The sequence below is a fragment of the Monosiga brevicollis genome, genomic scaffold, assembly GCF_000002865.3.
Source record: "Monosiga brevicollis MX1 MONBRscaffold_7 genomic scaffold, whole genome shotgun sequence".
Lineage (NCBI taxonomy): Eukaryota > Choanoflagellata > Craspedida > Salpingoecidae > Monosiga > Monosiga brevicollis.
The window spans coordinates 792,911-814,639 of record NW_001865044.1 but is presented as its reverse complement, the minus strand read 5'-3'; the positions used below and the strand labels follow the sequence as shown (position 1 = coordinate 814,639).

The 21,729-nt window shown below is 54.7% G+C and overlaps 7 protein-coding genes across 7 annotated transcripts in view; 4 read left to right on the top strand and 3 right to left on the bottom strand.

Moving 5' to 3' along the window:
- Positions 1-1,588, top strand: part of MONBRDRAFT_36711 (uncharacterized protein) — a 2,476-nt gene extending 888 nt beyond the window's left edge. The window contains exons 4-10 of the mRNA XM_001745025.1: positions 1-125; positions 218-366; positions 468-662; positions 751-810; positions 946-1,044; positions 1,142-1,185; positions 1,285-1,588. Coding sequence (XP_001745077.1) covers positions 1-125; positions 218-366; positions 468-662; positions 751-810; positions 946-1,044; positions 1,142-1,185; positions 1,285-1,471 — 859 coding nt within the window. The 3' untranslated portion in view covers positions 1,472-1,588. The remainder of the gene's footprint in view (positions 126-217; positions 367-467; positions 663-750; positions 811-945; positions 1,045-1,141; positions 1,186-1,284) is intronic.
- A 314-nt stretch (positions 1,589-1,902) lies between these two features.
- MONBRDRAFT_24630 (uncharacterized protein) lies at positions 1,903-3,056 on the bottom strand (the record flags this gene model as incomplete). The annotated part of the gene is made up of 6 exons (XM_001744846.1): positions 1,903-2,007; positions 2,127-2,213; positions 2,387-2,473; positions 2,558-2,596; positions 2,716-2,813; positions 2,996-3,056. The coding sequence occupies 6 exons, from the start codon at positions 3,054-3,056 to the stop codon at positions 1,903-1,905; spliced, it is 477 nt and encodes a 158-aa protein (XP_001744898.1).
- An 811-nt stretch (positions 3,057-3,867) lies between these two features.
- Positions 3,868-6,386, bottom strand: MONBRDRAFT_24629 (uncharacterized protein; the record flags this gene model as incomplete). Its single annotated transcript, XM_001744845.1, has 8 exons — positions 3,868-4,326; positions 4,464-4,764; positions 4,792-5,026; positions 5,109-5,205; positions 5,298-5,380; positions 5,502-5,552; positions 5,638-6,204; positions 6,323-6,386. The coding sequence occupies 8 exons, from the start codon at positions 6,384-6,386 to the stop codon at positions 3,868-3,870; spliced, it is 1,857 nt and encodes a 618-aa protein (XP_001744897.1).
- Positions 6,387-7,853: 1,467 nt separating this feature from the next.
- MONBRDRAFT_24628 (uncharacterized protein) lies at positions 7,854-12,731 on the bottom strand (the record flags this gene model as incomplete). The annotated part of the gene is made up of 15 exons (XM_001744844.1): positions 7,854-8,306; positions 8,553-8,726; positions 8,841-8,998; positions 9,110-9,255; positions 9,393-9,461; positions 9,558-9,687; positions 9,756-10,005; positions 10,124-10,269; positions 10,379-10,535; positions 10,724-10,842; positions 10,946-11,000; positions 11,224-11,432; positions 11,571-11,751; positions 12,100-12,150; positions 12,264-12,731. 15 exons carry the CDS (start codon positions 12,729-12,731, stop codon positions 7,854-7,856), a joined length of 2,766 nt encoding a protein of 921 aa, XP_001744896.1.
- A 1,130-nt stretch (positions 12,732-13,861) lies between these two features.
- On the top strand, positions 13,862-14,660 carry MONBRDRAFT_24627 (uncharacterized protein; the record flags this gene model as incomplete). The annotated part of the gene is made up of 3 exons (XM_001745024.1): positions 13,862-14,121; positions 14,202-14,487; positions 14,588-14,660. Coding segments are annotated over 3 exons (619 nt in total), but the record flags the coding sequence as incomplete, so codon positions are not given.
- A 199-nt stretch (positions 14,661-14,859) lies between these two features.
- Positions 14,860-16,810, top strand: MONBRDRAFT_16552 (uncharacterized protein; the record flags this gene model as incomplete). The annotated part of the gene is made up of 9 exons (XM_001745023.1): positions 14,860-14,985; positions 15,309-15,472; positions 15,590-15,659; positions 15,761-15,808; positions 15,999-16,049; positions 16,128-16,218; positions 16,320-16,422; positions 16,498-16,579; positions 16,688-16,810. The coding sequence occupies 9 exons, from the start codon at positions 14,860-14,862 to the stop codon at positions 16,808-16,810; spliced, it is 858 nt and encodes a 285-aa protein (XP_001745075.1).
- A 1,059-nt stretch (positions 16,811-17,869) lies between these two features.
- On the top strand, positions 17,870-21,667 carry MONBRDRAFT_16342 (uncharacterized protein; the record flags this gene model as incomplete). The annotated part of the gene is made up of 12 exons (XM_001745022.1): positions 17,870-18,032; positions 18,161-18,309; positions 18,439-18,523; positions 18,720-18,889; positions 18,948-19,016; positions 19,095-19,181; positions 19,305-19,433; positions 19,554-19,649; positions 19,762-19,847; positions 19,998-20,157; positions 20,285-20,639; positions 20,733-21,667. The coding sequence occupies 12 exons, from the start codon at positions 17,870-17,872 to the stop codon at positions 21,665-21,667; spliced, it is 2,484 nt and encodes an 827-aa protein (XP_001745074.1).
- Between the last annotated feature and the right edge of the window lie 62 nt (positions 21,668-21,729).

Genomic DNA, 21,729 nt, shown 5'->3' with positions numbered 1-21,729 from the left:
TAACAAGCCTCTGATTGCGCGCGTGAGCTCAAAGGACGACCTTGCCACCCGCCTGGTCGCGGCCAAGACAACGCCTTTTGTGCTGTTCGTGCAAGACAAAGCACCTGCCACGGCCCTCGAACGCGGTATAAACAATGGTGCCTGTCTCGACCATCCTGGCCGACCTTCTTCACTGCCACCGCAAATCTCACGACATCATCACCGTCATGCATCTTAGCTGCCGGTGATATGCTGCCCAACGTGGCCTGCGCTGTGGCCACGCCTGCTGTTGTTGCGGATGCGGGCCTGTCGCTGACGCCCGGCATTTATCTCTGCAAGGATGAGGAAACCTTGACTTACACCGGTGAACCCGAGAATCTGGCAGACGTAAGGCCATTGCATGACTTGTCGCAGTTTCACACCTGACATGTATCTGTAATCATCTTTGGCCACGCCTTTTCCGTGACACATTGCATGCCGGGCGCCAGTGGGCTTTGTTGCACCGTTTCCCGCGCGTCTTTGAGTTCAACTCGCAGAATGCACGTGGTTTTTATGGAAACAAGAATCCGCCCAGCGTGGCCGTGCTCCTGGTGGAAGACGCCGATTCCACAGGGGCCGCGCAGGCTTTGAAGCTGGCCAACGTCATTGAGGACCAACAATTTGCTTTCATGCAACCCAAAATGGTGCGCAATGCTGCATGGGTTTTCAGTGCTTGCTGCAACTCCTGTGCCATGGGCTCGCCCCTCATTTGGCATCCTGCCCCCCTTGTAGATCCCCTTTCTCGTGAACAAAATCTGGCAGGCAGACACAAACCAGCTGCCCATTTTGGTGGTGCGTGTGCACCGCTTGAGCGGCTAAACAACATCTGTGGCCTCTATCTGCTGCTTGCTTGCATGCCCGATCCGCCCATGCATGGCCACACCCATCAGCTCAGTGTATCACTTGCGTGCTCTGGATCAATTCTAGGTTCATGATCAAGCAAACATGGTCTTCTTCATGTATGACGGCGATGTTGCTGATACGGCGGCCGTTCAAGCTTTCTTGGCCGACGTCAAGGCTGGCAAGGTCGGTTCGCTCGCACCACACTGCATTTGTTGCCACTGCAGGTACAACTAGGGTCCTGACGCACGCTTTTGCGATTTCTTCGACCGGCCACTTGCAGGTTGAGGGCAGCAGCATCAATTCAAGTAGCCGCTTTTTGGAAAAGTATGTGAGCCGTGACCTGTCGCTCCGTCGCGCCACCCGAGTTGACTTGTTGCCCCGCTCCATCTGACGTTGGGAATGGCTTTGCCCCCGATCGGGCAGGCAACTGCAGTCCATCATGGCCGGTTTTGTGTACCTCCGGGACGAGCAACCCATCTTGATGGGTGTGACCCTATTCTGTGCCATGTGCGCCATGATCGTTGCCTTTCAGGCCCTGTTCCGTGAGGACAAGGCTCAAGCCAAGGTGGAACAAGCCGCCAAGTCGGCTCAGAGCAAGAAGGCCGACTAGAGAGCAGAAGTCGGTGCCCAGGGAAGGAGTGAAGTTCAAGGATTTGTTGCAGAGGCACCGGTGGTACCGGTGCTGATACTTTCGCTTCCCTACACATCAATCCATCCAGATACCTTCCAACGTATCGAGACGAAAGCTACTTGGCAGCATTCTAACAATTGCCCTCAAGTTGGAACTCACCCGACAGCATGAGTATAATCCATCATCAATTGACATGTACATGCTTGACATGCAGACATGCCAGGAAGCCGGGAGTTGGTTGACATCAAAACACGTGGGTGGGTTGTCCCCCACGCCGTGCTCACAGGGGGTGTATATTTTGCACGTTTTTTTGCACATTCAGCGAGAGTGAGATGTCACGAATCTCAACCACACCAGCGATACAACAAAGGCACTTTGAGGAGCTCGGCAGTTTATAGGCAAGATGAAACCTAAAAGTCACTGTAGGACGAGGATTTGGCCATTAAGCTGGCAAACTCCTTGTAATCAATTTCACCATCTCCGTCTGTGTCAATGTCGGCCACCATTTGCTCGAACTGCGACAACACATGACCACACAGCAAGCAAAACAAAGGCGGGGTTGGAATGAGAACGAGTGGAGCGGTTTGAGAGCAACGCAAGAACTCAGGTCGGGATTCAGATGACCACCACAGACCTCGTCTTCGCTAAGTTTTTCGCCGACGTTAGTAAGGAAACGCTTCAGCTCACTGCGGCTGACGGCACCTGAGCCATCCTCATCCATCTGTTGCAGCCCAAATCCCAAGCAAGGTGGAACGCAATGGTGAGGGCTTTATGCTCGGGCAAATGGCTCAAGAGAAAAAAAAAGAACAAAAAAAAAAAAAAAAAAACAGGAAGAAAAAAGATATGCTCCTTCACCAGAGGGCAGGAGGGAGAAAAGCTGCGCGATAAACAGACCGCTTTGAAAGCAGCGATGAGCTCCTTCTCTGTGGGCAGAGGCTTGTGGTGCTCTTCCATCAAGGCCATAAACCCATCCCAGTTGACCTACGCGGATGAATGAGTGGACACATGCACAGACAATGAGAAATGGCAGGAAATGCCCAAGACACTTTGGACTCGGCTGCGCACCTCGCCATCAGAATAAATGTCGAGATCGGTCGTGATATTCTGCAAATAAGCCCATCACAGCATCAAACTGTGAAGGTGCTGAAGGACAAACAGATTGACGCCTTGCTACAGATTCCAGAAGGGCAGGGGGCGGGAATGGTCTTGACACGCAGACGTACGGCAATGGCGTTCTCCGTGAGGGGGATACCACAGGCGCGCAGGCATTTGCAGCAGGCGTCAGAGTCGAGCTTGCCGTCACCATCCTCGTCATAGATACCTAAATGTGCTCGAAAGTACCCATTCATCACGCATCAGAGGTTGAGACTCGAGAGGTGCGGCAGGAACCGCTGGTCAAGTTGCCTGCCATCAACATGGTCGGCGCACACGAGCAGACTCTGCGATCCCAACTCTCTGCCCGCATCCCTTCTGAGGCACTCGTGGGAGTCATCGGGAACGAACCATATGCCAGGCGAAACTCCTTGAGCTGCTTGGCAGAGAACTTGCTGTCCTCATCCGCCATGTTTTGATGATGCCGGGATTGATGCAGCCCACCCACCACCTCCTCTTCAAACCCTCGAAAAGAAACGAAGGAGGCAACAGCGGCAAGCTTCTTCGAGCCAGCACACAGCTACCCCTGCAACCCAGGTCGCCTCTTCTTTCGTTACCCCCAGTCCATTCAGCCTACTGCCTTGGCTGCGCTGCTGAAGTGACGCCGCCGCCTCTTGAGCTAAAAACTCGTTCCGCCTTGTCCGGAAAAAATAAGGAATTTTCATTGCCTCCCCTTGACAAGATAGAGGGGGTTTATATAAATACAGCATGCCTTAAATTATCACTCATATGTCAAACTTATACCCAAGATCAGGTTGGGAGTGCCCAGTCAATCGGGAATTCATCGAGTACGAGAGGAAACCATCAAGGATTGGCTGCTGGTGTGGAGCGGGGTGGCGTCACGCTTAGACTGTATGCTTCGTTGATCCGTTGCTCGCATGCAATGGACGTCGATTAAAGAACACGCATGACGTGGAACAGCCCGAGGAGATGAGCTAGCCGCCGGCGTTGTCGCCCCTAATGTGGCCAAGCACAAACAGTGATCGCCATAGACAACGCCTCCGAAGGGTCGGCTGCAGTAGCTTGCTCCCCGCCCTGCACCAGAGGCTGAACCGTTCCCGGACGCAGTCACTCTTTTTTTCTCTCTGTGTCAAGGTCGCACTCGGCTTTTTTTTTTCTTCTCTCTCTCTCTCTCTCTCTCTCTCTCTCTGTCAAAGTCGCCCGAGTGCACTCACGATCTGGGTTTGAGGTCCAGCTTGTGTCAATTTTCAATGCTGGCGGGATTAGAACCGATACTCGAACACAAGAAGCGAGGCGGGTGGCACTGACAACTTTAGGGTGCCGTCACGATAGGAGATTTCGCCAGTGTGCCGCACGCCATCTGCTGCGGCTTCGCGTCCGGGGGCACGACTTGGGGCCGAAGGACTCAGATCAACTTGTTGCAGGCTTCCTTCCTCTGGCAAGCCCAAGTGCCAGACCAGAGCCGTGATCTGGGCTGTCTGGTGCGGGTTGCGATTCAGGGCAACAATCACGACGTGCTCTCCCTTGAGGAAACGCGCAAATGCGTACGTATCTCGCCCAGCGTCGAGATCCAGCATGGCTCCCGTTTGCAGTACCGGCCAAGCCCGCCTGAGCCCGGTCATGGTTCGATAATAGCCGAGTAGATCCTGGTCCCAGCTTCCTTCGTCGTGCCAGGGAAAGCACCGGCGGCAATCGGGGTCCGGTCCTCCCTCGAGCCCCACCTACAGGCCACGTTGCAACCCAACCCAACATGATGCCATGACACGAGTGGCAACGAGATCAAACATTCTCCAGCAGCACCCGATGGGCTGCCCCTTTCCCGTCAGTCGAGGGTACCAAACCGTCCCAATTGACGCACCTCGTCACCGTAGTAAATGCAGGGAACCCCCGGGTAGGTCATGAGTAGCCCAACACCCAAGCGCATGAGTGCCTTGTTGCCCTTGAGCAGCCACAGAAAGCGTGGCGTATCGTGCGAGTCTAGCAAGTTGAGCTGGGAGAGAACGTTGGCCCAAGGAATCTTGCCCCGCGCCTCGCGCAGCCATGCCGCCATCTCCTTGCCCGTCACATGCACGGGCTCGAAAATCAAGTCTTGCTGCGCCAAAAAAGCCCGGACCGGATGGGCAAAGCCGTAGTAGTTCATGGCGCCGTCCTCGAGATCGCTGCAGCACCCAACCAAACGTCAACACACACACACACACACACACACACACACACACACACACACACACACACACACACACACACACACACACACACAGCGTGACATGATCCCCACCAACGCAACTGACCCCTGGAGCCAGGCCGTGGCCTCATAAAAGTGCTCGCCCAAAAACCAGGCGTCGGCGCGTGCATGCTTGACAGCTGTGCGCAGCTGTTGAACGTAGAGCTTGTTGTTGCGCGCCGTATCCCCCTCGCCCAGCACTGAGTGCACAACCCAACACGCAGGCAAGCGGTCCGGAGTGAGGAGTTATCAAAATCAATGCAGTGAAAGTAAGGGACTCACTGTGAATCACGTCAAAGCGCCACCCATCAATGTCATAAGGCTTTTGCAAATACTTTTTGACCACGGCCTGATCGCCAAGCCAGAAGTACTCTTGCACCTATTTGGCATACAGCGCGCCGATGGCCAGGACGGCAGTCCGTTCAGCTTTGGGCACAAAATGCTGCCACGAATCGTTAGGGCGAGACAAACCTTGGCATTGGCCAGATTGAGCTTGGGCAGCGAATGATAGCCCAGCCAGGAGACATAGTCGTCACCCTGAAAAAAGTAAAACTCTGTCCAGACACGGTGAGCACGTTGGCCCAACCTCTACATCGGCCCACCAAGTTGCGTTCCGTAGTTTGACCCTCTCCCCCCGACCCACAACCCACACCACACACATCACACACTGCGTACCGCGATATAGAGAGGCGGGATTGCCATACGCGCCTTCGGTGCCGTGTTCACCTAGCGAGGTTGTTTCAACTCGGGATGAAGCCGAAACGATGAGGCAGCCCTTTGGGGCGGCCGAAGTCGTGCACGCCCAACTCACCGTAGCGATCCATAAAAGGGTGGTGAGAGGACGTGTGGTTGAGCACGGCATCTAGCACCAGCTTCATGCCTCGCTCCTTCGTCTCTGCACGCAAGGCCAAAAGAGCCTCTTCACCACCGAGATGTTTGTCGATCGACAAATAGTCCACCGTGTCATACTTGTGGTTGCTGGGCGAGGTGAAGATTGGGTTCAAATACAGAGCGGTGATGCCCAAATCCTGGATGTAATCGAGCTTCTGACGCACGCCCACCAGGTCACCGCCAAAGAACTCAGAGCAGCGGTGTTCATCATCGGAGCGGGGCAAGGCCCCCCACTCGCGCCGTGACACTGCCGCACCCAAGTAGGTGTACTCGCCCTCCCGGACGCTCAGCGAATCCTTGCCGTTACAGAATCGGTCCGGAAATATTTGGTAGAAGATCTGCGAGTAGATCCAGGTGGGCGGCGTGCTCGAACAGTAACAAAAGTGCGTCTCACGACCTGGGATGCGGGGCCACATGCCCCTAGCATCAAGCCAAATCTGACGGTCAGGAAGCAAGATCTTGAAGGCGTAGTGCGTCTGCGCTCGATCTACGCAACCCACCACAAGACAACCAACAGAGCGAGCCACTCTGTCAGGCTTTCAGCTGTCATCGAGTTTTATTTTAATTCTCGCTGTCCTCCCAAGAGAAATGCAGGCGCTACTGACCGCGATTGCAGGGCACGGTGGCCACCCAGTAGTTCAGACGGTTGCTCGTCGACTCAAGCTCCATCGGGACCCGATGTTCCTCGTTATCCGGCTAGTAGATTGGCGCAAGGCCCGGGTTGCAGTTAGGGCCAGTCAAATTCACGGAAATATGAAGGCACGAACGACGTTGCCAGTCAAGCGTGCAAATACGTTCGTTGGTTGATGTGAGGTTCACTGCGAGACCCACCTCAAGACGGACAAAGACGCCTTTGAGCTGAGCAGACGCATCCGTGGCCATGCGCAGCTGCAAGGTCTCTCCCGCTGGACGCACCCAGAACGCATCTTGGCCATGAAACGCAAAGGGAAGCTTGGTGTGCACTGATGGCGTGGCCACTGTGGCTGCCATGGCTGGTGTATGGGAGCCTGGGCTGGTCATGATGGTCCGTGCCCGTTGACGCAAAACGTTGCTGCTGCTACACGTCGAGCAAGCTGAAGAAAGGGCTGACCAGACACGTCGATGTGTTGAGTTGAGCACTGCAAACCAGTGAAGCGCCATGCCCAGGTCCAGGCCCAGCAGGCTATGCAAGAGCAATCAAATGACGCCGACGCCAACAAGTCAACTCCACGTCGAGCGCAGCCCCAAAAAAAATGCAACGATTCCACACTGGCGGTGCTGGCAAGGTGCAGACCCGTTCAGATGAACGGCGCTTGCCAACGGCTCATCGCTGCCTAGCAAGCCACACCCAGACACACCCTACTCACTGTACAGATGCTGGTTTACGATGCAAACTGAGAGTGATCCCTGCACCCCGACCAAACGCGCAAGCGCGGTTGCGCACGCGTCAACCGGTTGACTGTTTTGATGAACGCTCACAAAACTGCGGACAGCAAATTGTACCATGTGCTGACAATTGCTGTTTCACAACAAGAAACGTGGTGGTGGTGGTGGTGGTGGTGGCAGTAGAGGCGGTGGTGGCTGTACGTGGTCGCATCCTGGCATAAAGAGGACTAAAAGCCGAAACCCCCACGTTTGATGATACTACCACTACAACATGCACCACTGGCATGTGGGATTTGATAGAACATTGCCTCCGCCTGCAGTTTCTCCTGCCGACTATCATGGAGGCGTCTGATGGTCTTGGAGCCAGTCAAGCCATCTGGATCGCTTCGTGTGTGAGGTGACTTTTGCTGTGTCGCGGTACCCAAACGTGGCGCAAGAACATGTGCAGTTTTGAGAGGGGGCCTTCTTCATTGAGATGCTGGGATAGAAGAAAAGGCTTTGCCGTGGTCGATAGATTGACATTATGGCATGAATGCGGCGAGCGCAAGCTAGAATCGAATAACAGAAAACTCAAGGGAAAAAAGATGGAATGACCAGAAATTCATCAAGTTGCTCGAGATACACGCGCAACAAGTGGCCAACTATCCAAAAGAAAATCAGTAAGACTCGGTTAAGGCAGGCTATAACAAGATCTGTAGCTCCCAAGGGGATGCAGAAAGGTGCGGACGCCGAGGGGGGAAAGGAGACTCAACCACAAGGCTACACAAAGCCCTATGCTTCGCTGCTGCTACGCAACGTTGCTTCATGCGCCGCTTGTGGCTGGTCCTGGTCGTGCACCTGGATGTCAATGAAAACTCCGTCGAATGATTCGCCGTTGAGGGCGAGCTCGGTCTTGTTGGTGGGGGCGGGACCACCAACTGGATCGGGACCTTCCTCCGCAATGTAAAAGACTTCGTCCTCCATTTCCTGCAGGAAATTGTCCGTGGAGGGATGATTGCTTCGATGAAAGAGGCTAAATCGTCGAAGGGATGCGCTACTGTGATCGTTGCGCGTCAGTTCACCCGACCCCACCGACGGCAGTCGCTCAACTTGCGCGCGTTGGCGACGAATGCGCTGCATGGCTGACACGGCGGATTGCGAGCGCTCGCGCTCAGTCGTGCCGAGCGACATGGCCCGACGAGGTGGCACGGCCATCTTGCCACGCGTGGAAAGCTGTTCAGGATCCTGTTCGATCAGGTCGGATGCGTCAGGTCGAGTCGCCATAGTGAGGTTCAACCCCACGCCTCCGTCGCTGTCCACGCTGCCCCGAGACACGTTACTGAGCGACTCTGCGGGTGCCAGGTGCGCCTGCTGATCCAGCTAGTTTGACGGTGCCACATAACCCAAAATCGATAAGAAGCGGGGGAGAAAAGAGGATGAGCCAAGACAATGCACGTAAAAAGTTGGGGGGGGGGGGGGGGGGAAGCGCACCTCGTGCATGCTCTCGGAGACACTGCTGAGACGCGGAATGAGGGAAGTGCGTGGCTTGCGAGAGCGGCCGAAGCCCGGTCCACCCTCGGCCTGACCGAGCTGCAAATGCAGATCCTCGGTACTTGACGCCTGATCCAGCGAGGTGGTGCTCTCTGCCCCAGCATAAAAGCCCAGCTAAACATCAGCGGTCCACAAACAAGGTTAGCAGACAATGTGTGGCATGCACATGACTTGATAGAACGAACTGGCTTGGCTTATGTTTCATAACCTTGTGCGCGCTCGACGCACCTGTTTGGGCTTATCACCCTTTGGAGTTTCTGGCTCCTCGGGCTGGAAGGATGGCATGGACGCAGAGGAGCGCAGACCGCTGCGTTTTCGAGGCTGCGAGCGCATGCTTGCATCTTGCAAATCAGACGCGGAACGGTGCGTGATGCTGCTTTGCCGTCCTATAAATGGTCGAACAAGGATGCATGTAAATTTGGAATTGAGCCCAGCACGGTTACGCCACAGGCGAGTGGCCTCAGCGCTTGATATTGAGCTCTCATTGTCGAACCAACCGTAACCAGACTCGGGGCTGGCCAAGTCGGTGTCGTGTGATAGGGATAGATTACCCCGGCTTCGATTGAAGAAACGAAAGCGATGGCTGTGTACGCCAGGACTCGACGGCGAGTGATCGCGATGGTGGTGACGCCAAAAGTTGTACCTGTTCGGTTAAGCCAGACCGTGACGGCGGGTTGAGCACGAAACAGTGGTACAGCAGAAGCGATGGGCGCATCAGGAGCCGACACAGCCAGGAAGAGCCGGGGACAGTCGGGGGCAGAGTAAAAGACAGGAACATACCAATGATGGTGACTGTCTGCATGTTCCTGCTCGCGTTGGCGACGCACGGCAAGTGCTTGCGCTTGGCGCCTGTTCCAGCAAACCCGCACAAGCCAAATTCACCATGCACCGTTCAGGGTGAGTGCCAAATCGCAGATGAGTAACGGCGAGCCGCAAGCAACAGACCGTTCGAGGTTGGAGAACGAGGTTAGCTCGGTTTGTGTTGCCTTGGACTGTTGGAAATCCTCGCGAAGAGCTTGGTCGTCGTCTGCCGCCTTGACACGTGTCTCGAGCAGCAGCAGCAAACCGACAATGACTAGAAACATGCAAAACCCATGACCGCGTCAGAGACTCTGCATGCAACAAAATGCACAAAGGACCTACTCCTTAACACGCGCGCGCGCACACACACACACACACACACACACACACACACACACACACACACACAAGAGAGAGAGACATCAAGTCCACAACTCGAACCTGTTAGGACCAAAATAAGGTGGACGGCCTGAAACACCGAGCCTCCCTCATAGTAATACTCCTCCTCGCCAGTGGTCGCGTTGATTTCATACACCTTGTGTGCATCTTCAATAAGCGCTGCTAGAGGAATCACGGCCATGCTCAAGACCAGCTGCATGCCATAACACCGTCAGTGAGACGCAGGCGCATGTGCGGGCAGGTAGGTTCACGCAAGCATGGCTTGGGCGAAGCAAAAGAAAAGTTGGTTGGTAGCAATCCCAGTAACGCACCTCGATGCCAATGACGGTATAACGACCAGTTTCTTTGCCGCAGACCTTTAACGGACGCAGCTTGTGGCAAACCCGGGATAAGTTCATGGTAATCAGCGTCACACCGAGAGACACTGTCAAGGTCCAGGCGTATTCTTGGTGGTAACCTGAAAAAAAAACAAGGCCACGGTGTGCCGTCAAGAGGCGCAACCAAGGAGATAACGGCGGGGTCAGCGTCGCCACATCATCGCGCTGCCACAGGGGAAGGGGTCACACCGTAAGCATTTTTGCCGTTGTATGTAATGGCAAACTTGATGCCCACGGCCATGATTAGCATGCCACTCGTAATAATGAGCTGAAGCAAGTCGAAGATGAACCCCATCCAAGGACTGTGATCGAGCGCGTGTTCCTCGGCTCGCTCGTCGAACAAGTGCTGCCAGTCACAAAAGGCCGTTATGCAAAGAGAATTGTGCAAAACGCAGGAGCAGAAACAGAGCGCATAACGGATGAGCGTGGCGGACTCCGCCGCTGCTGTTGATAGAGCCGGCGTAAACCCGGAACAAAAAGATAAATAAAAAAATAAATAAATAAATAAAACTGCAATAGACCGACAAGCCAGACCTGAGAGTAGTTGTGAAAACGCATCAGCCAATAGGCAATAAGGAAAGAGCCGATGGCAACGACGTAGTACTCTAGGTCCCGCGTGTGTTGCGCAGTGGCGATGGAGATGATCGACTCGCCTGCGCATTGCCATCCCAGAGCCACAGGCAGCATGAGACTGGGCAAAAACACAGCGAAGTGGCCGGCGCCAATGCAAATGCCAGCCCTTCTTGCCGCACATACCGAGAATGAGGATGACCCAAAGCTGGTTGCGCTCGAGCAGATGCGCCGTGTTCACCTACAAAAGAAAAGGATAACCGGCCACAACGGAGCAATTAGAATGCGAGTGTGGTTGAGCGAGGGGAACGAGTGATTCGGGCTTTTTGCTGCTGACAAGAGATCTATAGGAGATCGGATGCCCGCTCGCGCGCTCTGTGTGCTTCCTCCCCTTTCCGTTCCCGCCGTGACATCCGCTTCTGTGCCGTGCTCGCCCCTTGGCTGATTCGCGAGGCATGGCGCACCGTTAGCTGGTAGTCGTGCGGCGTCGTCAGCAGAGTGATGGGATACATGAAAATCTCCACTGCCAGCATCAGAATCCAGCAAGCAAAGGCTGTTTCGGTATCTGGCACAGCAGTGGCCACGATCAATAGGATCGAGGACAAGAAGAAGAACAAGGAATACTTCTTGAGCATGGGGCGGGCAAGATCAATCTTGGCATAGATGAATATATCTGTGAGAGGGAAGAGGTGAGGGTAAGGAAACACACACCCAAAAAATTAAAAAAAAATAAACACAAAAACAACTTTGTAAGACCATGGCCACAAAAGGAGTTTGATCAAGAATAAAGAATCTGATGCGGTCGGCGTACAGATGAAAAGGAAGCAGATGCGCGTTAGGAGCAGGGAGCCAAAGATGAGGTCGTCGTTCTTGCCAAAGCCCGTTTCGAGATCGTCTTCCGTTTGATTGACGGCATGAATAGCGTGGCCGAGCGTGCCAAGCATGATGAGGAAGACCAAAATTGAATACGGCGTGCCAATGTGGAAGCGAGTCTAAAGAGCCACATTGATGAGCAAGCCAAGAAGAACCCAAGCCCATGAAAAGAGGGGGTCGACAGCGTCATGAGGAAGAGGCCTTGTGGTGTGTGTGCACGCGTGTGGAAGCAACTGGAAGAAAGGATGGGCCCATCGATCATGTTTGCACCGACCAGCATAATGTTGGTGTGAAACCATGTGATCCAGGAGGTTGCGAAGATCAAAATTGTTTCAATAATACGAGCACCACTGAGGTCAGCTTTGAGAAAATGGCCCAACTCAATGCCAATCTACATCGTCAGGCAGGGCTGTCATGAGGCTGGCCACCGGATGGGTGCGGGGATGTAGGCTGCGGCAATGACAAACCGCAACGAAAACGAGATCGTAGAAGAGCTCTCCGGCTGAAACTTCAGCGTGCTGTGGGGTGTTGTGCAAAGGCCATGAGCAGAGGAGAACAGGTTCTCGGAAAAAAAAAAAAAAAAAAAAAACATGCCAAGAGGTGGGTACGCGAGGGCAGAGACGAATCCGACCTCGTGGAAAATGTATTCCTTGTGCAGTGGATCGTGAAGGTATTCGGGGCTCACGACGGTCTGGTGGAGGCGCAGCGGGCGGCGAGAAAAGAGCTTGACGGGAAGCTTGATGGCAGAGAGGCGATTCAGATGCTGGATCCAGCGCGGCTGCTTTTCCCAGTTTGCTTTGGGAGAGGAGCGATCGGCCTTGGGCAATAAGTCTGCCTTTTGGGCGTTGGTGCCAACCGACATTGCCGAAGGTGCGGGGGCGTCTGGAGCGGTGGGATTACTGTGGGCCGAGTCAGTTGTTTGAGGGGGCGACTCTGTTGGAGCACCGAGTGCTGCCGGTACTGAGCCGTTGATCGGGGTTGACGCTGTGGGTGGCGGGGAGGGAGACTGGCGAAACGGCTGGACATCGTCCAAGGCGGTAGGGGTGACGGCAGACCTCACAGAGGTGCTCGCGGAGCGTGAAAAGTGTGGGTCGGCCATGTTCTGAGCGGGTGCCACAGGTACACCATCAAGTGACCAGGCGAGATCCCACCGTCGCGCTGGCAAGTGCACCGACGGCCAAGTCTAGAACAAGGTTGACGGGTGGCACGAGGAGTAGACGAAATTGTTTGGCCCGAGGCTGGAGAAATGTGAGACGGTCGGAGTCCTGTGCTAGATTCTGATTGGGCACCTGCTCTCCTGTGTGTTGACTGGAATGTCGGGATGGGAAGAAACGTTGGTGTTGCTTTCCACATGCGCTAATCCTGGCAAACCGTGCAAGCAGCAGGGTCAGATGTCACGGGGTAGCTGGGTGGCACCACGCCCTTGCAACGCAACGACCGCAGACTTGCTCCCCCTACCCAGCCCGGGTGGGCGCAGAGGGATCATCCTAGAACAGCGAGCGTCGTTCTTTCTTGGTCGCCCTTTCTTATTAATTTCCGACAAACACAAGCAGCAACGCACCAGAATAAGTGGACAAGCCAGGATGGATCGGCCGACGGGGACACGAGAACAAGGCTGATACGTAGACGCCTAACAACGATGTGCTCAATCCAAGAGGTGCCTTGGCTCAACCACGCACAAACTGCCGTAGAATTCAGTCAGGTCCAGGGCACTTGAAGACCTCAGCCGGCCAACGGAACGAGCCAACCGCACAAGCAAGCCAAGCCGTTCTGTCGACGCTCGTCGTCGGTCGTCGGTCGTCGGTCGGCGCTTGTCGGGTGTTGATGTCGTGTTGTCGTGTTGTCGTGTTGGGAAAACTCGACTGCTTTTGTTCTCTCTCTCTCTCTCTCTCTTTGTATTTGGTGGTGATGGTGATGGTGATACTGCTCGCGTAATGTGCGAGCAAAATGATGACACTCTTTTCCCGCCAAAAAAAGGTGGGGGTAGGAGGGGGTGGCGGGAGGTTTGGATGGCTCAGCTGCGGGACTAGGAATGAATGCTATTGACAGGTGAGAGCCTGTTTCGGCAGTCCTTTGATGAAGAGGGCAGGCTTCTCGTGTCAGCACCTGGCGTGCCACGATCAACGGCGAGGCCCAATCTGCTCCAAGACGAGCATATCACGTCTCCACACACCAACTGCCAGATCGGAATTCGTGTTGGAACAGGAAAGCTTGCAAACGCGCTACCACATGGAAACCGTTGCTTGGGCAGAGGGCCTTGACGGTGTCAGGTGCTACCATCTGTTGCTTGCCGGAAGGTGCTCTGCGGCCCTCGTCTGCCTTGATGTGGTCAGGCCCGTGGCCAAAGTTATCAGCAGCGAGCCATCTCTTTGCTTTACTTGTAATGCTCAAGTCCGATGCTTCCCGAGCTTTATCACGCCAAATGCTGCTGCCGCCGCTGCCGCCTCCGACCCAACCAGTCAACCAACCAATCAAAACGCAATCAGACGGTAAGCCAGTACATGTAGTATTGCCGTAAAGCGCTACCACCTGTTAGACACACGTCCGGTTTGACACTCTCTTTGTGTAGTTGTGCTATTCCCCTGTGTCTCTGCTGTTTCTTCTCTCTTTCTGTTTCTCTCTCCCCCTCTCTCTCTTTCTGCCCCTCTCTCATCTGGATCTGTCCCTCTCTCTTTCTGCCCCTCTCTCTGTCTCTGTATCTGTCCTTCGGTCTCTGTATCAGTCTCTCTCTCTCTCTCTCTCTCAAACTCTCTCTCTCTCTCAAACTCTCTCTCTCTCGCTCTCTCTCTCTCTCTCTCTCTCTCTCTCTCTCTCTCTCTCTCTCGCCTTCTCATTCATCTCGACTGCGCGACGCGGTCAACCTTGCGCGCGCGTCGGGTCGAGACGTGCCGTGGACTGCTGACTGGGTCGCATTGCTGTCACACATTCTATCGTCTCTATCACACGCACCCTCAGGTCTTGGACAAGGCTGGAGGCCCCCAACGCTGCACCCTCAACAACGACCCCATTAACACAAAAGCCCTTCCTGGTCCTTGGCTCCTGCTCTTGGCGTCAGCTCCTCGTTGCAGCGAGTGAGGGCTGTCGGAGTGCCGTCGGCGCCAGCTGAAGCAACGTCCTCAGCAGACAACACATACCTTCATCTGCCCATACCATAGGCCCTGGTGCAAGCGGTGTCGTCTCTCCATCAGACGCTGCCCCTCGATCGTGCTGGCCTGTGAGCTGCCAACATGGCGACCGCCCACCCCAAGGTGCCGGCCAACCTCGTCGTCTGTCGGCGCTATCAGCTCATGCGCCAAATTGGCAGCGGCAGCTTTGGTCAGATCTACCTTGGCGTCTCCCTGACCAGTGGCCGGGTATGTCGCTGCAGCCCTTGAAACCTTATATCGCTCGCCCTCGATCCACCCACCCCTTTGCTACCCCTCGTCATTGGGCCCGAAAGAGAGGGATGGCGAGATATGAGATATGAGAGTCCATGAGTCGTCCAATTTTGACGAGGGAAAGGGGGCCAGCAAGCTACCTCGGCACATTCCGGAGCTCGCGCTCCGCAGCACATACAATGAATGACCCGCTGGCGTGGCTTGGGTGGGAATGGACATGGGCCATGACTTCAACGCCGCGTTGCTATCCGCCCGCTTACATCGCAGCCTTTGCTCTGCTGTCTGTTCTCTGAATGTAGCGTGTGGCTGTCAAACTCGAGTCGGTGCACGCCAACTACCCGCAATTGCAGTATGAGGGCAAGCTCTATCGCCTGCTTCACGGTGGCGAAGGCATCCCGCGCGTGCGCTTTTTTGGACAACATGATGACTATTATGTTTTGGTCATGGAGCTCCTCGGGCCGAGGTCAGTGCTCACCATATCGTGCTGACCCCGTTTTCGTGACAGACCAGGTCAGACCTAGATCTGATATGCACATTCTCACACTCACCGTGCTGTCAATGCTGTGGATACTGGGTTCAGCCTGGAGGACTGCTTCAACTACTGCCAGCGCAAATTTACCCTCAAGACGGCTCTGATGCTTGCTGACCAGGTGCCTCCATTCTGGTCCTTGCTTCAACAAATTTCAGCTTGAGCGTTCAGCCCGTTGTCCCTGGCTGACACCATTGCATCGGGGCTCCCATTCTTTCATAGATGATCGAACGCTTGGAATATGTGCACACGCGCCACTTTTTGCATCGGGTAGGGTCCCCCACGTCCCGCTGTGGTCTTGCCGGTCACTTTTTTTTTTTTTTTTTCTTTCTTTCCCCTTTCCTTTTTGTTTTCCCCCAAGTTGACGCCTTGAACTCGAGTGCAGGCTCAATCGTGACTGTTACTCTTGCTATCTCGTTGATTCACTTTCATGGTTTTTTTTTTTCTCTAACTCTGTCAGGACATCAAACCCGACAACTTCTTGCTGGGCGTGGACAAGCGGGCTAGCACGGTATGTGGTCCCATGCTGCTTCACTTGGCCGGTCCATTGAGCACCTCCTGATTAGCCGTCTTTGCGTCATGCCTACAGGTCTACGTCATCGACTTTGGCTTGGCGAAGCGCTACCGTGACCCCAAGACCGGCCAACACATCGCCTACCGCACGGACAAGCAGCTCACGGGTTCGTTCCCGTCCTCAATCGCACTCGGGCTTGAAAATGTTCTTACCTTTTGCCGATGCATTCTTCTTCTGCTAATGTTGTCTTGTGGCGCTTTTGATTAGGTACCGCGCGATATGCCAGCATCAACACGCACAAGGGCGTTGAGCAGGCACGCCGAGACGACATGGAGTCGCTCGGCTACGTGCTTCTCTACTTTTTGCGCGGGTAGGTGTCCTTGAAGCGCCACTCAATCATTGTGGAGCCGCGCGTATTCACCACTCATCCCAATCTGGTCCACAGCGCGCTGCCGTGGCAAGGCATCAAGGCCAAGACCAAGAAGCAGAAATACGAAAAGATCATGGAGAAAAAGATTGCGACTCCGGTTCGTCCTGTGCAATCGGTTGTGACAAAGCACATATAAAGCAGCGTTTCAGAGCCAGTGTTGTTGCTTCCTTCCTGCCGAGTCAGACTCATAGCCATGTGCCCTCAGATCAAGGAGCTCTGCGACGGCTTTCCAAGCGAGTTTGAATCCTATCTGTCCTACTGCCGCGCACTGCACTTCGAGGAGCAACCCGAATACGACCGATTACGCGATCTGTTCCGGTCAGACTGACAATGCCTCTTGCTCATTGTTGTGTGCTTTGAAAACCAAAGAAAAGAATGGGTTGCTCAGACCTGCTGGAGGAGAGCTAACGAGGGTTTTATTTTTAATCATGCCCCACTTTGTTTTATTTTTCATTCAACTTTGCTTTGTGCCGCTTCTTCATTCTGCAGCAAGCTGTTCCAGAAGAAAGGCTACGCCATGGACGGCATCTTTGACTGGGACAAGAAGGATGATTCTGACAAGAACCAAGCTTCTCGTCGGGCTAGCGCCGGTGCTGTGGCTGGTGCCACGGCAGCTCCCGGTCCCTGAGTGCCCCTTCCCCTTGCTCGTACCAGAATGCCCACCATTTTCCTTGGCAACTCGATCAACCAATTGGCCGGCATGCTTTGCCCGCAGGCTGCTCTTCATTTGTAGTACCCCGGAGCCCATCTCACTTCGCCTCTGCCATTCTGTTCTGATCTATGGTCTCTCCGTGTTGATTGTCCCTTTTGTAATTGATGTGTTTGTGCATTTTAATCACTCGGACATGAGCCTGATGAGCCTGATGAGCCTTGGCGAGATGTGCCTTGCGTCAACAAAATCTGTGTCGTTTACATGTGCTCAAAAATTTTGTGTTTTTGTCAAGAAGAAAAAAAACCGTTTCTGACCGTTTTTCGATGAGATAAAGTGTCGACAAATCCTTGGCGCGCTTTTGCAAGTCAACAGGCAGCCACCGACATGCATTTGCTTTTTGGTCTGACGGCCATCTTGTAACGATACCCATGCGTCGCTCGCATGCGCCGTCGGCCCGGCGGCCCGGTGCAGGAGCTTTTCGAACCCCTGTGCGCTCCCAGGTGTGTGGCCGGCAATCTTCCCCTGCCATCGTCGAGCGCTCACCACCACCTCTAACACACCAATGTGCGCTTTCGCCAGCCCCTCGCGCCTGCTGCAACCCCCACGCAGGCTACAACTGAGGTCGCTACCCCTAAGACTGCAGTCAGTAAACCACCCCCCGTAGCGCTCGCAACCAAGCCGTTGCATGAACGCGCCAATGCTGGGCCCCCGCCCCTACCCAAGCGGAGCAAGTTCATGGTCCGGCCAGCCCACCCGAGCTCAAATGTTGCCACGGGTACTCCGGCCAAGGCAGCAGCCACCAGCACAAACGGTGCCGCTGACGCGGATGCGCCGACCTGGCGGCACTTTTCCTGCGTTTGGTGCAAGTATTCCCGAAAGAAGCACAAAAGCTGGCAAGGTTTGTCGACCAAGATCCATTTCAGAATGTGTTATCGCTGCCGTCGCGTTTCCGACCCTTGTTCAGATGCCGTGTCATGAGCAGAAATCGTGCCTCGTGACACACGGATGTACACGGTGTGGTTGTAGGTGATGCCGTCCTCTCCGTTAAAGGCTCCACAGTCATCCTTCAGGATCTTGAAGCAAAGGAAATCGGCAAGAGCTCAACCTTGCGGCCGGCCGACCTCGTGTCCCTCCAAGATGGCGAGACTCTCAACTTTTCCGGCAAGATTATCGAGGTACGTAGAGTCACAATTGCCAAGTTTGGTATCAGGCTGCCAAGTTTGGTATCAGGCTGCTGGTCTGCAGGCCTGGCCTTGCGGTGCCTCCGTCTTTGTTCATTGTAATCGCCCGCTTTCAATGTCTAGATCATGGGCACCATTGAACGCAAACGCTACGAGAGCGGTGCCTGCTTCCGCACCGCCTCCGTGTCTTCGGCAACCCTGACCGCACGTGTGTCATCCAGCGACATTGACTCATGATCCGAGTTGGCGTGCAAGCTTTTATGAGCCAATTGTAACGCTGCTCTCCTCTGACCATGCTGGTTGCTGCTGCCAACTCCTGCTTAGGCAAGCCAGTTATGAAGCAGAAGACGTTTAAAGCAGTCGGTCACAAGAGCAGCAATGCCGAAGCCGTGTGTTTTCAGCAGGCACTGCTTCTGCTAAATTGCTTTTCGCCGTCTCACCTATCCTGTGCCATGCTCGGGGCTTGCGGCACTCCCTGCAGAGTGTGAAGCAGCTCAAGCCCCGTTATGATCCCAATCAGCCCGGTGCCCTCGTCCTCAAGCCTCCACCGGTGCGAGTGCATTCCCATCTACACGTCTGCATTGTATGCGTATGCGCCTGCTGATCAACGTGCTGCCTCATGCCGTGTGCAGATGGCGGCCCCATCATGCGTCCCTTTGGTGGTAGACCCCCACCTGTCCACGATCCTGCGTCCCCATCAGGTAGGATGCTGATGGGTAGCATCGACGCTTACCAATCCTGAAGTCGGTGACGTGCTCACCCTTGCCTGTATCTTTCAGCGCGAAGGCGTGCGATTCGTTATTGAATGCGTAGCCGGCTGCAAGAGCGATTTGGAGGGCACCGGCTGTATTTTGGCTGATGACATGGTTCGTCTTGCTTCCAGAATTTGGTTTTCAGTCTTTACCCATTTTCAAAATATTCGCATGCATTGAGCATGGTGGCCTCTGACTTGACACCTCCCGATGACCCCTCCTTTTCCCTATTTCAAGGGTCTCGGCAAGACGCTGCAGTGTATCTCGGTAGTGTGGACCCTGCTCAAGCAGGGCTTTGACGGCAAGCCCCTTTGCCAGCGTGCGCTGATCATTTGCCCCGGCAGCTTGGTCAAGAACTGGGAAGCGGTACGCCAAACGCTGCTTTCTAAGCCACCTGCCGTGCCCGTCAGCACGTGTCAAATCCGTAACATGTGCCAACGATCATGCTGTGCCTGTCACCCCAACCTTCCGCGGTCGGCGTGTCAGGAATTTCGCAAGTGGCTCGGAGTCGAGCGCATCAAGACTTTTGCCATCTCCTCTGCCAATAAGCTCGAGCACGTCCAACAGGCAAAGGCTTTTCCGGTATCGCTCGACCCGACTCGTGCCAGCATTGGTTTGTCGAAAAAATGGGTCACTCAAATGTGATTTGCTGTGACTGACAATCTGCTGCTGCTGCTGCTGCTGTGCTTGATAGGTCGTTATTGTGTCCTACGAAATGTATTTGCGCTGCATGGACCTGCTCAAGCAAGTGCGATTCGACGTTGTCATTTGCGATGAAGCGTGAGTCGTCGAATATGCAATCAACTTGGGCGGCCGCACGTGATGATTGCAGGACACCTCAACTTTTGGTCTTGCTTCTTTCTCTCCCCCATTTTTTGTGTCTGTCATCGATGCCCATCCGTATTTGTTCGTCTCTACGCGTGGTTCAAGGCATCGTCTCAAAAATGCCAATGCCAAGACCACCCGCATTCTCTCTGGCCTCGCGACTCGGCGACGGATTGCCTTGACCGGCACGCCCGTGCAAAACGACCTGCAAGAGTTTTTTACCCTGGTCGATTTTGTCAACCCAGGCCTCTTTGGCTCCAGCGCAGTCAGTGATGCGATATCATTCCCCTGCTGCGTGTACATGTGCATGTGCAAGTGCATGCATTCGTTTGCTTTTTGGCTGTCCCTCATGATTGGTTTCTCTCGGTCTCCGTTGTGCCCGCGGCGTGCAGAAATTTAAGCGTCTATACGAAACACCCATTGTGCGAGCGCGGCAGCACGATGCGACACCGGCTGAAAAGGATCTGGGTGAAGCTCGAGCGGAAGAGCTGAATCGCACGATCCATGAGTTTGTGTTACGCCGAACAAAGGAAGTGAATGCGGCCTACCTCCCCCCCAAGACCGATTACGTTGTATTTTGCCAACCCACGCCTCTTCAGCTACAGCTATACCAGCGTCTTATCGCCACCCAGTTTGTGCGCTCATGCATGAACGCCGTGCGTGGTGGCACACGACACTTGCTCGTCATTGCAGCACTGCGCATGTTATGCAATGCCCCTAGCCTCCTTGCGGGGCGCCAGTCTGCCAGTGCCAAGAAGAAGCGGAACGGGAGTGTCGCGCCTGCCGCCCATGATGATGAGGAAGATGAGGATGATGCCGTGGCAGGTCGGCAACCCGAAGATGTGGCCGACTCGGACTTTGATCGCGTTCTCAAGGACGTGCGCCGATTGCTGCCCGGTTCAGATGACAATGACGTGGCGGCACGAACGACCTTGCTAGAGGGCAGTGGCAAGGTGGCTTTAGTGCGACACATGCTGCGTCAGTGGCGTGAGAAAACGGACGAGCGAGCGCTGCTGGTATCCAACTCAACACGCTGTCTAGACATCCTGCAATTGCTCTGTGAGGCAGAAGGCTGGCCTTTTCTGCGCCTGCAAGGCTCGACGCCCACGCACCAGCGACTTGAGATGGTCAACCGTTTCAATGCGCGTCACCACGACGACTTTGTCTTTCTGATGAGCTCCAAGGCCGGTGGTGTGGGCCTCAACATTGTGGGCGCCTCCCGCCTCGTTCTGTTTGACACCGATTGGAACCCGAGCCACGACCTGCAGGCCATGGCACGAATTTGGCGAGAGGGTCAGACCCGGCCCGTGTTCATTTACCGGCTGGTCGCCACCGGCACCATTGAGGAAAAGATTTACCAACGACAGATTGTCAAATCGGCCCTCGGGACGACTGTCATGGAGGACAAGGAGACGGAGCAGGCCTTCTCCACCAAAGATCTGAAAGAACTGTTTCAACTTCATTTGGACGTGGCTTCGGAGACGGTACAGCTGATGAGAAAGAAGAAGGACAAAATATCCTCTAGCCTGGTCAACTGGGGCGTGTATCAGCCGCCCTTTCCTCTCGATGACCTGCGAGACTCGCTCACCTTTGAAGGCGTGCCCGAGAACCTGGCCACCTGCTTGCTCGAGCACCTCAACGACGACAACACTCCGCCGGCCGAGCCGGCCATCGATGACAATGCCGATGCTGGTTGTGAAATCGACGCCCTCCTTGCCCCAACGAGCGATGAGACTGAAGATGAAATGCTGGAGCGTGCGCTCACTGACATGTAGAAACGCCTTGTACCGTATATCTCGTATCTGATCAGAATTGCATGCGAAAAAAATCAAAAATT